The sequence below is a fragment of the Pogona vitticeps genome, chromosome 6 (genome assembly GCF_051106095.1).
Source record: "Pogona vitticeps strain Pit_001003342236 chromosome 6, PviZW2.1, whole genome shotgun sequence".
Taxonomy (NCBI): Eukaryota; Metazoa; Chordata; class Lepidosauria; order Squamata; family Agamidae; genus Pogona; species Pogona vitticeps.
In genome coordinates, this window is record NC_135788.1 from 77467698 (window position 1) to 77480118 (window position 12421).

At 38.7% G+C, this 12421-nt stretch overlaps 1 protein-coding gene across 34 annotated transcripts in view; it reads right to left on the reverse strand.

Moving 5' to 3' along the window:
* The window catches only part of LOC110075381 (poly(rC)-binding protein 3), a 279989-nt gene that overhangs the window by 31616 nt on the left and 235952 nt on the right, over window positions 1–12421 (reverse strand). For all 34 annotated transcript variants that reach the window (XM_078377629.1, XM_073003939.2, XM_073003932.2 and 31 more), the window contains 3 exons: window positions 5198–5221; window positions 5048–5080; window positions 1879–1995 (listed from right to left, as the gene is read on the reverse strand). In XM_078377629.1, coding sequence (XP_078233755.1) covers window positions 1879–1995; window positions 5048–5080; window positions 5198–5221 — 174 coding nt within the window. The remainder of the gene's footprint in view (window positions 1–1878; window positions 1996–5047; window positions 5081–5197; window positions 5222–12421) is intronic.

Sequence of the window (12421 nt, forward strand, 5' to 3'; positions counted from 1 at the left end):
GAATGGTAAGTGTAAATTTTATGAATTTTTTGTGTGTGTGTGTGTGTGTGTGTGGGTTCTTGGGCCAGGTACGGATTAAATGGTTTTCAATGCAATTCTATGGGAAATGCATTTTTGACTTGAGGACTTTTCGACCTATGGACCCCGTTCCAATATGGATTAATTCTGTAGGTCGAGACCCCACTCTTAAATTATTTTGCAATAGTTTTATGTTTTATGGAGTTCCATAGGTTTCTATATTTAGGCTAATCTTTATATCTCCTTAAGTACTCAGTCAAGAAGATGTTGTTGCTGTTATTGCTATTATGTGCCATCAAGTCACTTCCAACTTATGGCGACGCTACCAATGAGAAAATCTCCAAAATGTTCTTTTCTCAATATCCTTGCTCAGGAACTGTAAACTAAAGGCCACATGTGGTTCCTTTACAGAGTCAATCCATCTTGTATTTGGTCTTCCTCTTTTCCTGCTGACTTCCACCTTTTCCAGCATTATTCTCTTTTCCAGAGAATCTTCCCTTCTTGTGATGTGTACAAAGTAGGACAGCCTCAGTTTCAACATTTTTGCCTCCAGAGATAGTTCTGGTTTGATTTGTTCCAGGTTCCACTTTCTTGGCTTTCCAGCAGTCCAGAGTAACTACAAGGTTTTCCTTCAGCACCATAATTCAAACAAATTATTTATTTTTCACACCCATACATGGTGATTGGAAATACAAGAGGATCTTGTACCAAGATCTTGTACCAAATACCAAGATGATCTTGGTCTTGATTTCTAGTGACCCATCCTTACGTTTGATAATCTTTTCGAATTCCTTTATTGCTGCTCTTCTGAGTCTCAGTCTTCTTCTGTTTTCTGGGCTGCACTCTGAATTTGGGTGGGTTATGCAACCAAGGTATACAAAATCTTTATTAGTCTTAATTTCTTAACTGCCAACATTAAAGTTGTGTAGTTCTTCTATAATGGTGTTGATTGTCTTAATGTTCAGCTACAGTCCTGCTTTGACATTTTCTTCTTTCACTTTCATTAAAAGTCATTTCAAGTCATTGCTGCTTTCTGCCACTAAGATGAGGTCATCTACATATGTTAAATTATCGATGTATTTTGCACCAATTTTCACTTCTCCTTCATCTGAATCTAGTCCAGCTTTTCATATGATCTGTTCTCCATATAGTTTAAAGACATAAGGAAATACAGTACACCCTTGTTTAACACTTTTGCCTGCAGGAAACCATTCTTTCTCTTCCTATTCTGTCTAATGGTACATCATACAAGTTATGCATCAGGACAATGAAGTGTTCAGCACACACACTTCTATCACAGCAACCCATAACTGTTCATGATCTACATAGTCAAAGGATTTGCTGCAGTCTATAAAGCACAGACTGATCTTCTTCTGCAATTCTTTGGTGTATAGACATGAGCAGATTTTTGTTTTAAGACTACAGTTCTAAAAATTCTCCAGGCAGTATGTTTCGTATTTTATTCTTTCTCTTTGCTCATAAACAGCAATGCAATGTTTAGAAAGAAAAACTTTGATTTCTTAATTCTGTCATGTGCTATACCCACATTAGAAGTAAATGAGTTATTCCTTTCTGTTTGAATTAAAACAGGATCTGCAGCATAGCCAAGTAGCTTGTTTCTTTTATCATTCATCCACCACACCGACTACACTGATTCCCACAAGGAACGTCAGAATGAAAATAAGTGATTAAATGGCACAAAAAGGGCTTAACATTTTTCTTCTGTCATTGCAGAGGTGAGCATTCACATTAAAAAAGCAACGTTAACATTTTATTTAGTGGCAATAAAATTATGTTATTAGAAAAAGCACAAAGATATCAAAACAAAAGAGTATATATTAGGAGTTTCCATTTACTTACTTCTTCAAATTTTAGTGCAATCATAGAAAAAGCCTTGAAAATTGCATCTGTTGGGCCTGTTATCGTCACAATTCTTTCTGGACAGGAACCTTCAGAGATGTTGATTCGAGCACCACTCTGTGAAAATGGGCACTTTATCAAAATGCTTATTTGCTTCCTTTCTGTAAAGCACCCAGCCCTTTACCAAACCTCATAACAATTAGGGCCCTCTTGGCAACCAAGTTGAACATCACAAATTTAGTGTGTGTACACGCATGCATGCATGCATGCACGCACGCACGCACACACACACACACACACGCACACACACACACACACACACACACACACACTGAAGAAGCAATGTTAACTAAGAGATGCAGCAACCGCATTGCTGAAATCAAGAGTGATTCTTTTTTCATTTCATTCTCCTTGAAAATGATTCGCAGCTGTAATGTACACAATGGAGGCTAATTTGTTAATGGCATGAAATGGAGATGAGAACAATCAATGCTGTCCCTCCGAAGAGCTACAAATTAAATAATGTGGCTATGATCCAAAGAGTGCCATGTTATGTTTAATAGGGATGAAGGACTCTGTTTTCTGTAATATTGTTCACATTTTTTTTCAAGCACATTTTCATTCTCTACAATTTTTGCATCAGTTTGAGATTTTTTTTGAAGCCTTGCATGGAAATATGAATACATGAAAATTTGTATGCATTTTTGTTGGGACTTTGCCCTGTACCCATGGGGTTTGATTGCTAGAATTTCCCCTTACTATATGTCTTTTTCTATGCAACTTTCTGTAATAGGATTAATTTTTTATTAGCTGTTTTCTTTAGTTTCATCTCACAGAACAATAGAAAATCTAGAAAAGTACAAAAGCTGAAGGATAATTGCATTCACATTGAAGCTGAATCCAAACAAATGTGCATATTTGTTGTGCTCAAGGTGTTACTGGGTAAGCACAGAGGTTTGAGGTCCACTCATACACTCTTCTACGTGCAGCCCCTTAAGATGTAGTAGATGCTGTTTTTAAGAGCCCTAAAATCTCCAAAAATCTTGGAATTCATGTGGTGTGTTTGAGATCAACACCACTATAAGTGGATTCAATGTGTACTCTGAATACCTGCATTTATTGTGCAGCCCTGTGTGCACAATAGTTACGATGGCAGCAGCAGCAAATTGCCACTGATTAAAGGCTTTGTTTGGTTTTCCAGGGTGCAGGAAATATCATTGCATTGTACAAGCTGCATCACCAGCAGCAATTTTCTGGTTTGTAATTTTGCTTTGATGGCAAACTATGGCTAGAGCTGCATCTGGGCATCACAAACTAGAGCTATCTTCAGTAGTTCTTACGTATGTGTAAGCACCCCCCCACCATCCTTCTCTCTCTCCCTCCCTCCCTCCCTCCCTCCCTCTCTCACACACACCCACACACACCCACACACACCATTTTGTTGTCTTCTTGCACACAGAAGACAAAGAGTTTAAAATGGAGATCTTTAGCTGCACATTCTCCACATGAATGGAGTGTCCTGATTCGTAATGAGAGCCCCCAAAGATGATAATGCTGTCCCTATTCAGACTTGTCACCCTCCATATGTAGGAGGGTGAAAGAAGTGATGATGGAGGGCAAATAGAATGCATCTGCCTTGGTCTGCTCCAATCTAGAAGCAGAAGCTTATTTGTTTCTTCACATGGATGAGAAAAGGGAAGGAGAAGAATAAATGCAGGTATGAACCACTGGCTGGCTCATTTGTAGAAACACTGCATTTGGAAATAACCTTCTTTTTCTAATTTACTGAATCAAAAGCAAAGTTGTCTACAGATGAAAATGATACAAAGCCGTATGAAGATGTTTGTGCTGATGTGCCTAAGAGTAGCATTTCTACTGTCCTTCAGGAAACTCTTCTTTGCCAAGGATGTGTAGTGCCATCCTTGCAGTGTGATTCAGCAGGAATGCAGTCTACATGAGATGAAGAATGATTTTGTGCTCTGGGAAATAAACTAAATGCTGATGTTATGCTATTTTAGCATCTTATATAGAAGGATTTTTCCTTGTGAGGGGAAAATAGAAATGTATAATATGACTAATAAATAAGTTAATGCTACAGCTTAAAACATATTGCCAGATGAAAAGTAGGAGAAGCAATAAACTTTCATAACTAAAGTAATCTCTTAGATTGCAGGAAATAATAAAAACTAATGTTCCCGGTAATATTAGCTGAATTTTCCCTTTTGTAGTTTGTGTAGCATTTTATTTGAGGAGATCATGATGCTAAAACTGCAATTCCAAAGTATTCATATTTGGAATTAAGTCCCTTTGATGAAATATAGTTAAGTATTATGCTCCAACACAGCATGAACCATAAGGGAGCTATTCTAACAACAAACTAGGCTGAAATAGTTCAGCATGTGGAAAAACATTCACATAATAGAAGGCTGCTCCATACAAAATCCAATCCAGTCCTTGTACAAAGAAAACTAGTGTGAGGGAGACAGCTGGACTAGACCCTTGTTCCCATGCATCTGGTTTTTTTTATGAGCAAGGCTTTTCTTTTGAATATATGGAAGAAAATATGATTACTTGAGCTGCTATATTCAATCAGAATAGTTGCAACCCAGGCACAGATTTATCGGCTAGGTGAATATATATACTGTATTTTAGGAAAAATTTCAGAAGATTCAGAAATCAGGGAAAACCATTTAAAGAAATAATTGCTTTTATTTAAAAGTAGTCCTGTGTTAAGTTCTCTGACATTTATTTGCCACGTTAATGTCCTACACTTTCCCAACCCCAGTGTGTGCATGGAATTATTTCACTTTATCCTCACAGCTTTTTAATGTAAGTCACGCTAAATGAGAATTACCCAGTGAGATTTATTGCTGAGCAGGGGATTTTAACTGAGGGTTTCTCTTGTGTAAATCTAAAATGCTACTCTTTTTATGGTGGTGCTTAAACCCTTTGGCACTCAGTTCTTTTTTTGCCACTTGGTGGCAGGATTGTTTCATGGATAAAAGCTGGGTCCCCACCACCAGCAGTCCATAGATAAACTAACAAGAACAAAACAAGACAAATCAGACCTTCTGGCACCTTTAAGCTAAATTGATTTATTTTAATATATGTAACAACTTCAAACATTCCTCAAATGTATGCCAGAATTGTTCAAAATGTTATCTCTTACCTCTTCCCTCATCTTCTTAACAGTTTCTCCTTTCTATTAAAGAGACAGATAGTATATATTAACTTCCATTAATTAGTGAGTTTGTAGAAAAATATTGAATGAATCAAATTGACTCAGACAAATGTAGCTTGGAGAAAGCGGGTCACTGACCTTTCCAATGATGCTGCCAACCTCCTGAAACAAAGCAAAATGCAAATTAAAACGACCTGAAAAGAAGACATCATCTATACAGTATACAGTATCTATGTATGTCAGCATGACTTGAAGATAGAGCCAGCCTACCACAAGCTTTAATTGTACAGTAATAGTAATAATGAGTTCTACATTTATTATTGAATCAGAATAATAAGATCAGGAATGGTAAACTAACACTCAGAGGTTGGATGTGGCTCCTGAAGTTTAAGGAAAATAGTTACTTTTTTGATTAACATTTTGGAAGTTGCCATTTTGTGTAACTTTTAAAACACGTATCAATTTCAAATTTTCAAAAATCGGTTTTCTGATTTTGTTTCTTTTTTTCAGTATATGCTTTTTGAGGCAGGTGCTATACCTGTCTTATTCTCTAGGGAAAGTATTATGTTTTCACACACCCCCAAGTTATTTTGAAAAACTTATTGATTTGTTTGCTTTGCTTTCTAAATGTTTTTAACACCTCTTACTTTACACACACACACACACACACACACACACGCACACGCACACGCACACGCACGCACACACGCACACACACACACACACAGAGTAATAAATTCACCGGATGGCTCTGTAAATTTCATGAACAGGCCAAGTAGTATACTTCCATATGCCCACTGGGAATGTGAGCAGTGTGCAAAAGAATATCTCCTTGATCTGAGATCACAGTGAGTAGCTCTTAAACTGTTTGCCCTCCCAAATGAGAAGGGAAAGGGGTGTGGAAAGCCAGCCTGGCACTCAGACAGCATTTGCAAGAGCCAGAAATCCTAGGCTGGCATTCAACAGGAGCTTGAAGTTTCAGCTGAATGTGTGACTGGCATTGCTCTTCATCCACCTTCTCCACTCAGAATGGAGGAAAAAGGAATGAATGTGGCTGTACTCTCAGCAAGTGCTTGTATGCATTGGCTAAGCTCCAGTCTTAAGATTCAGCCAATATCTGCAAGTGCCAGCTTCTTGCATAGGGAAGCAGGAGGAAGAGTGAAGCTAGCTTTGTACTAGCTGGGGATTCAATGCCATCTTAGATATGGGCATGCTGATTGAAACTAGACGCTCCAATAGGCAAATGTTACAACTGTCACAATGATGAACCAATCAGCACTCTGCACAACCAGTATAACATTTTGGAAGTTTCGTCATTATCAAAATGCCCTGCCAACTTGCAATTTGCGTTGATGCCTTCTCCTAGAAACACAGAAAGGAACCAGCAGTAATTCATACAATGTCCTGGCCTATGTTCATTTCCAACACCGTGGGTGGAATCTGTCTAACGTTTGGTAGCAAACATTTATTTGCTTTATGAAAGACAGCTTTCTGTAGGGGTTTTTTTTTTGCCTCTGATCCTAATAGGTCCAAACACCTTTGACACCAAATTCTTTAATAAACAGTTGAGAGCATCTGCAGCTTTTGCTTTCTTCAGTGGCTTCCTGCTGCTGCAGGATCAGCTCTTCCGTTCACATACCCTCTTTTCATTATCTTGATTGATTTTTGGTTGCTATAAAATTAGGGAAGCTAGAGATCCTGACCACCTCCAAAAGGGGAAAAGAAAAAAAAAAGATAACGGCTCAGTTTTTCCTGCCACTATTAATGTGACAGCATATGGAATTCCTAAAATTTTCAATTATTCTGTTCTTTCAGTAAGTAACTGATTAAAAACACAAGACCCACTTTACTTAATGATAAAAGCTAGACCTAGCCAGGATTTGCACATCTAATTCATAAAATGGATTAGGTGATAAATCATGGTGCCAAATCAGCAATGAGGACAGCATCACTGTGCAGGAAACAATTTTGCAAAGTGATTGCTTTAGCTTTAATGTCACAACAGCACTTAAGCTCTGTGAACATAAAGCACAACACTGACAGAGCAAGTCACTAGCAGATATAAACTTGACAATGCAGTAGATTGATTCCAACTATTCAGTCAGGTAGTATAGGAGAGCATCAGGTATCTAACAAGATAATAATAGATATTCATTCCTTTAGTAAAGCTAGGCGACATACAGTGTGTTTGTTAAGTGCCATTAAATGACATCCAATTTACAGCAAGCAATCCTGTCATCGTTTTTAAGGTATGTGAGATATGTAAGGAGTGTTTTTACCATTTATACACACACACCACTGAGTTTCCATGGCCAAGCAGGGATTTGAATCCAGGTCTCCAGAGTCCTAGTTTACTACCCTGTCTACTACATTTCACTGTCACATAGTATGTTTGCTATAATGTAATAAGCAGTTTGCAGTCTAATGGTTAAGCTGGGAACACCTTCATCATGAACCAACATCCTTAGCAAGTCATCACCACTGATTCAGCCCTTATCCAAAAGAAAAGGATACAGACATTGATCTGTCTTATAGAGAGGTGCTACCACAAAGCTGAAAAGCATGGGAAGTTCAGAAAAACAGGAAAAGTCTTGCAGTTTCTTAAAAGCTAGCAAATTTGTTATGGCTTACGCTTCTATGGACTATAAATCATTGCACAGCTCATGCAAGATGTTGCCATTTCCTCTTCTTCAGAAGACTGTAGAGGTCTTTGAAGAACAAGTCTTCTGAATTGCTTTGATCCTGCAGTGCAGGTGGAGAAATGGTGACAGAGGACATGGGAACATATATGATTTGATACTGCATGTCTGATACTTGGATCATAGTATCACTGAAAAACATAGCACCAAGCTCATTAAAAAATGGGCAACAAGCAGGGCCATTTGAAGACTGACACTTCTGCATTATGGCATAACAAGATTATTTCTTCAAACACTTCGCTTTCATACCCACTTAATCATTGTAGAAGAGTGCCTCAGGCTTCTCATCTTCTACTAAGATGAGAAGACACACTGAAAGGTATTAAGATATCATTACATGGGCCAGAACAGGTCATACGCCATTTTCTTACCCAGGATCTTTATTATATGAAGATTTTCAGCCTAGTGCCAGGACAGACCTTTTGCCACTGTAACTTGAGTTTGCATTCTTAGCCAAAACTAGTGTAAAAGGGAAATCTTCAGACAAAAAAGAGGTAAAAATAGCCAGATAAACCAGAGATACGGAGCTATAATGTGCAGCTGCACACTTGCACAGCAATAACAAGGTGCAATTATTTTTAAAAGGTTGGCTGGTGGCGGCGGCAATGATGACTGCGAAAGAGTATAGGCTGTGGTGAAGGAAAACAATGGAATGAGGAACAGCTTCACTGGAAAAGGAAGATGAAGTGGCTGCCAAAAGGAGGTTTCATGATTTCAAGCATGGGAAATAGTGGAATGCCCACACCTGAGTGGGAAATACAGGAAATGCCCACAGTCCTAATAGTGTGCAGCCACACTGAATCAATGCACACCACAGTTGCAAGTTGGCACCTGAACTAAAATAAAAAACTTTGAGCTTAATTTATGTGTCATGTGAACTGCCATAATCAAATGGAGGTCTAAAACAGAGTATATTGTTGCTGCAGAGCCATTGTTATTTTTCTGCAACAACACAATCTCTGAGGAAGACATGTTACTGGGCATCATGTCTTCCTCAGGAAATTCCTGAACAGAAGCAATTTGGGCATTCAGTAGAGAAATCTGAAGGGAAGTTGAGGAGTGCTGGCATCACCACCAACAGACGTTGACGTGACATGAATGAAGAAGAAACCTGCTCCTTTGGCCTACAAGAAAGGAGCTGGCCAGTGCAATACCCCCATTTTCTTGAATTCACTTGTTTCTGTTGACAGCACTCCACTGTGATTTCCAAGAAACTCAGTTCTCTGTATGACCATAGACCAGATTTCTCTGGGGGTTCCATCAGCTTTAAGAGGTTCCACTTTACAGTCCTGATCTTCTTTGCTACTACTTCAGGGTTCACAATGTTCTGAAAAAACTTTTCATTGATTTTAAACTGGAAGGGCAGGATGGTAACTAAAGAGTGGATGTGCATTTGGTGTAGATGTTTTGAGTTTTTAATGGTTAGCTGTCACCTCTCTCTGTACATTCTTATGGGGGGCAACACTGCAAGGTAATCTGTTTTATTACTAGGAGTTGGCTTCAGGCATCTATAGTCATGGCCAAAAATATTAGCACGCTTGCAATTCCATCAGAAAATGCAACCCTTCTCTCAGAAAATTGTTGCAGTTGCAAATGTTTTGGTACTCACATGTTCATTTCTTTGGTTTGCATTGGAACAACACAAAAAAGAGAAGAAAAGTCAAATCTGATACAATTCCACACAGAAACCCAAAAATGCACTGGCCAAAATTACTGGCACCCTTAACTTAATATTTGGTAGCACCCTCTTTGGAAAAAATAACTGAAATCAATTGCTTCCTGTAATCATCAATGAGTTTCTTACATCTCTCAACTGGAATTTCAGACCACTGTTCTTTTGCAAACTTCTCCAGGGCCTTCAGATTTGAAAGATGCCTTCTCCCAACTTTGTTTTGAGATCTCTCCACAGGTGTTCTATGGGATTCAGATCTGGACTCATTTCTGGCCATTTGAGAACTCTCCAGCACTTTTGGTCATTGTGGGTTTTACAGGCTCTTTGGCTGTGTTCTTAAGGTTGTTCTTCCTAATGTTTCACCACTCTCTGCAGCTGGCATCTTCAGAGAACAGGGTTCAGAACTCTGTCGGTACTTTGATGCAGTTTGCTTGGATAGTTGAGTATTTATAGCTGTGGGATCAGCTTTTGTCCTGTTCAGGAGATTGGGTGATTATGGTGATCAGCATGTTTTTTGTTGTGGATGTATTGTTGTGATAAGGGGGAGAGATTATCTGTCACCTTCAGAACACAGCCAAAGAGTCCAAAAAACCCACAACAACCATCAGATCTCGGCCGTGAAAGCCTTCGCGAATACATCTCCAGCACTTTGTAACAATTTCTGAGTACTTTTTGAAGTGTTTTTCGGGTCATTGTCCTGCTGGAAGACCAATGACTTCTGGTGGAGATGCAGCTTTCTGACACTGACCATTCTGTTGCGCCACAGAAGTATTTGGTAATCATCAGATTTCATGATACTGTTCACACAGTCAAGGTATCCAGTGCCAGAAGCAGCAAAGCAACCCCAAAACATCTTTGAACCTCCAATATGTTTGACTGTAGGGACTATGTTCTTTTCTTTGACTGCCTCATTTCTTTTTCTGTAAACAGTGCCATGATGTCCTTGACAAAAAAGCTCTACTTTTATCTCATCTGTCCATAGTACGTTCTCCCAGAAGGATTGTGGGTTTGTCACATAAGATTTGGCATACTCCAGGCTTGCTTTTTTATGCCTTTGAATCAGCAGTGGTGTCCTCCTGGGTCTCCTACCATAGCGTCCCTTTTCATTCAGATGGCGACAGATATTGCAAGCTGACACTGTTGTACACTGTATCTGCAGATCAGCTTGAATTTGTTGGGAAGTTAATCTGTGTTTTGTATCCAACATTCGAACAACCCTCCATTGTAACTTTTCAGTAATTTTGCTCTTCCATCCACATCCAGGGAGATTAGCTACAGTGCCATGGGCTGTAAACCTCTTGATGATATTGTGCACAGTGGACACAGGAACATTAAAATCTCTGAAGATGGACTTGTAGCCTTGAGATTGTCAATGTTTTTCCACAATTTTTTTCTCTGAAATCTACAGAAAACTCTTTACACTTCATTCTTTTCTCCATGCTCAGTGTCACACATAACATAAAGGTTGAGTCAACCTTTCTACATCTTAACTGGTTGCAAGTGTGATTACTATATTGCCCACACCTCTTACTTGCGACAGGTGGGTCTAAATACAAATTAAAGGAGCATAACATGCTTGAAAAGCAATTATTTATTACAGTTTAGACAGGGTGCCAATAATTTTGGCCTGTGCATTTTTAGGTTTCTGTGTGGGATTGTATCAGATTTGACTTTTCTTCCCTGTTTTTTTTGTGTGTTGTCCCAATGCAAACCAAAGAAATGAACATGTGAGTACCAAAACATTTGCAACTGCAACAATTTTCTGAGAGAAGGGTTACATTTTCTGACAGAATTGCAAGGGTGCCAATGACTGTACTAATGATTCTATTGTTTTCCTTGAGTGCTACGTCTACCTGTTTTGTATGGGCTGAACTGTGTCATACTGTGCTAGCACATTTCCCTGAAGAGTAGCACAGGGCCAAGGCTATAGATCTCAGTGTTGTGATGTGTGTGCCAATTGGTTCCCTGTAGCTTTCAAAGAATATTGTATCTTGTGGACACCTTTTGTTTCACAATGGTTCTTATAGGTCAGTTTACAATTCAAAGTAGCACCAAGATATTTGGGGGTAAAATGATGATCTAGCTGGAAGGTACATATTTCAGTATCACTAAGCTTGGATTTAAATTGATTTATATCACAATGTACATCAAGTTCTTCTAATGTATCTGTTAGAAGATATTCTACCATCTGAAAGCTATCCAACTGAGCAGAAAGTGAGATCCTCGGCATAAATAAAACTTCTAGTGACTTGAAACAGTAATTGTTTGCTGCTGTATATGTTAAAATAGGAGCCTATCCACTTCCCTGTACTGCTCTTTTGAGTCCTCTATCAGATGCATTGTCTTTGAAAGCTAACAAAAAATCTTTAATTTTGCAAAAAGATTATTATTACCTTAGTTATCTTATGATCCTTGGTTAATGGCAATAGCAACTGTGCATTGTCACGTCAATTATGACTTATGGCGATCCTTTCCAGTACTCAGAAGTGGTTTATCATTCCCGTCTTCCTGGAAATTTGGAGCTTGCCCAAGGTCATACAAGCTGGCTCTTCTGAGATGCACAATGGGGAACTGAACTCCCAGTATCTAGCTCCACAGCCTGATACCTAACTCATTTATTAGATCATAGATTTTTTTTTGCAGCAATATCTGACAATGAACAGTGTCATAGGTGGCCCAGAGGTCAACAAAGACTACTCTGGTGATCCTGAAAGTTTCAAGGCCATTCTCAATATTTTGTATAATATGTAGGATTTGTTCTATGCCATTCTTCCCACGTCTAAAGCCAATCTGTTGTCAGCTCAGGAGAGGTTTCTCTACTTCACTTAGATGGTTAAGAAAAATTATTCCCAGGATTTCATAAAGCAGTGAGATGGCCTGAGGTTTTTTTTTTGGGGGGGGGGGGGAGGGTGTCTGTGTGTGTTTTATCTGATTTCAAAATAGCAGTTATTCTCTAAATTTTCAGAATTTTCACCAGATGAAGTAGGAAAC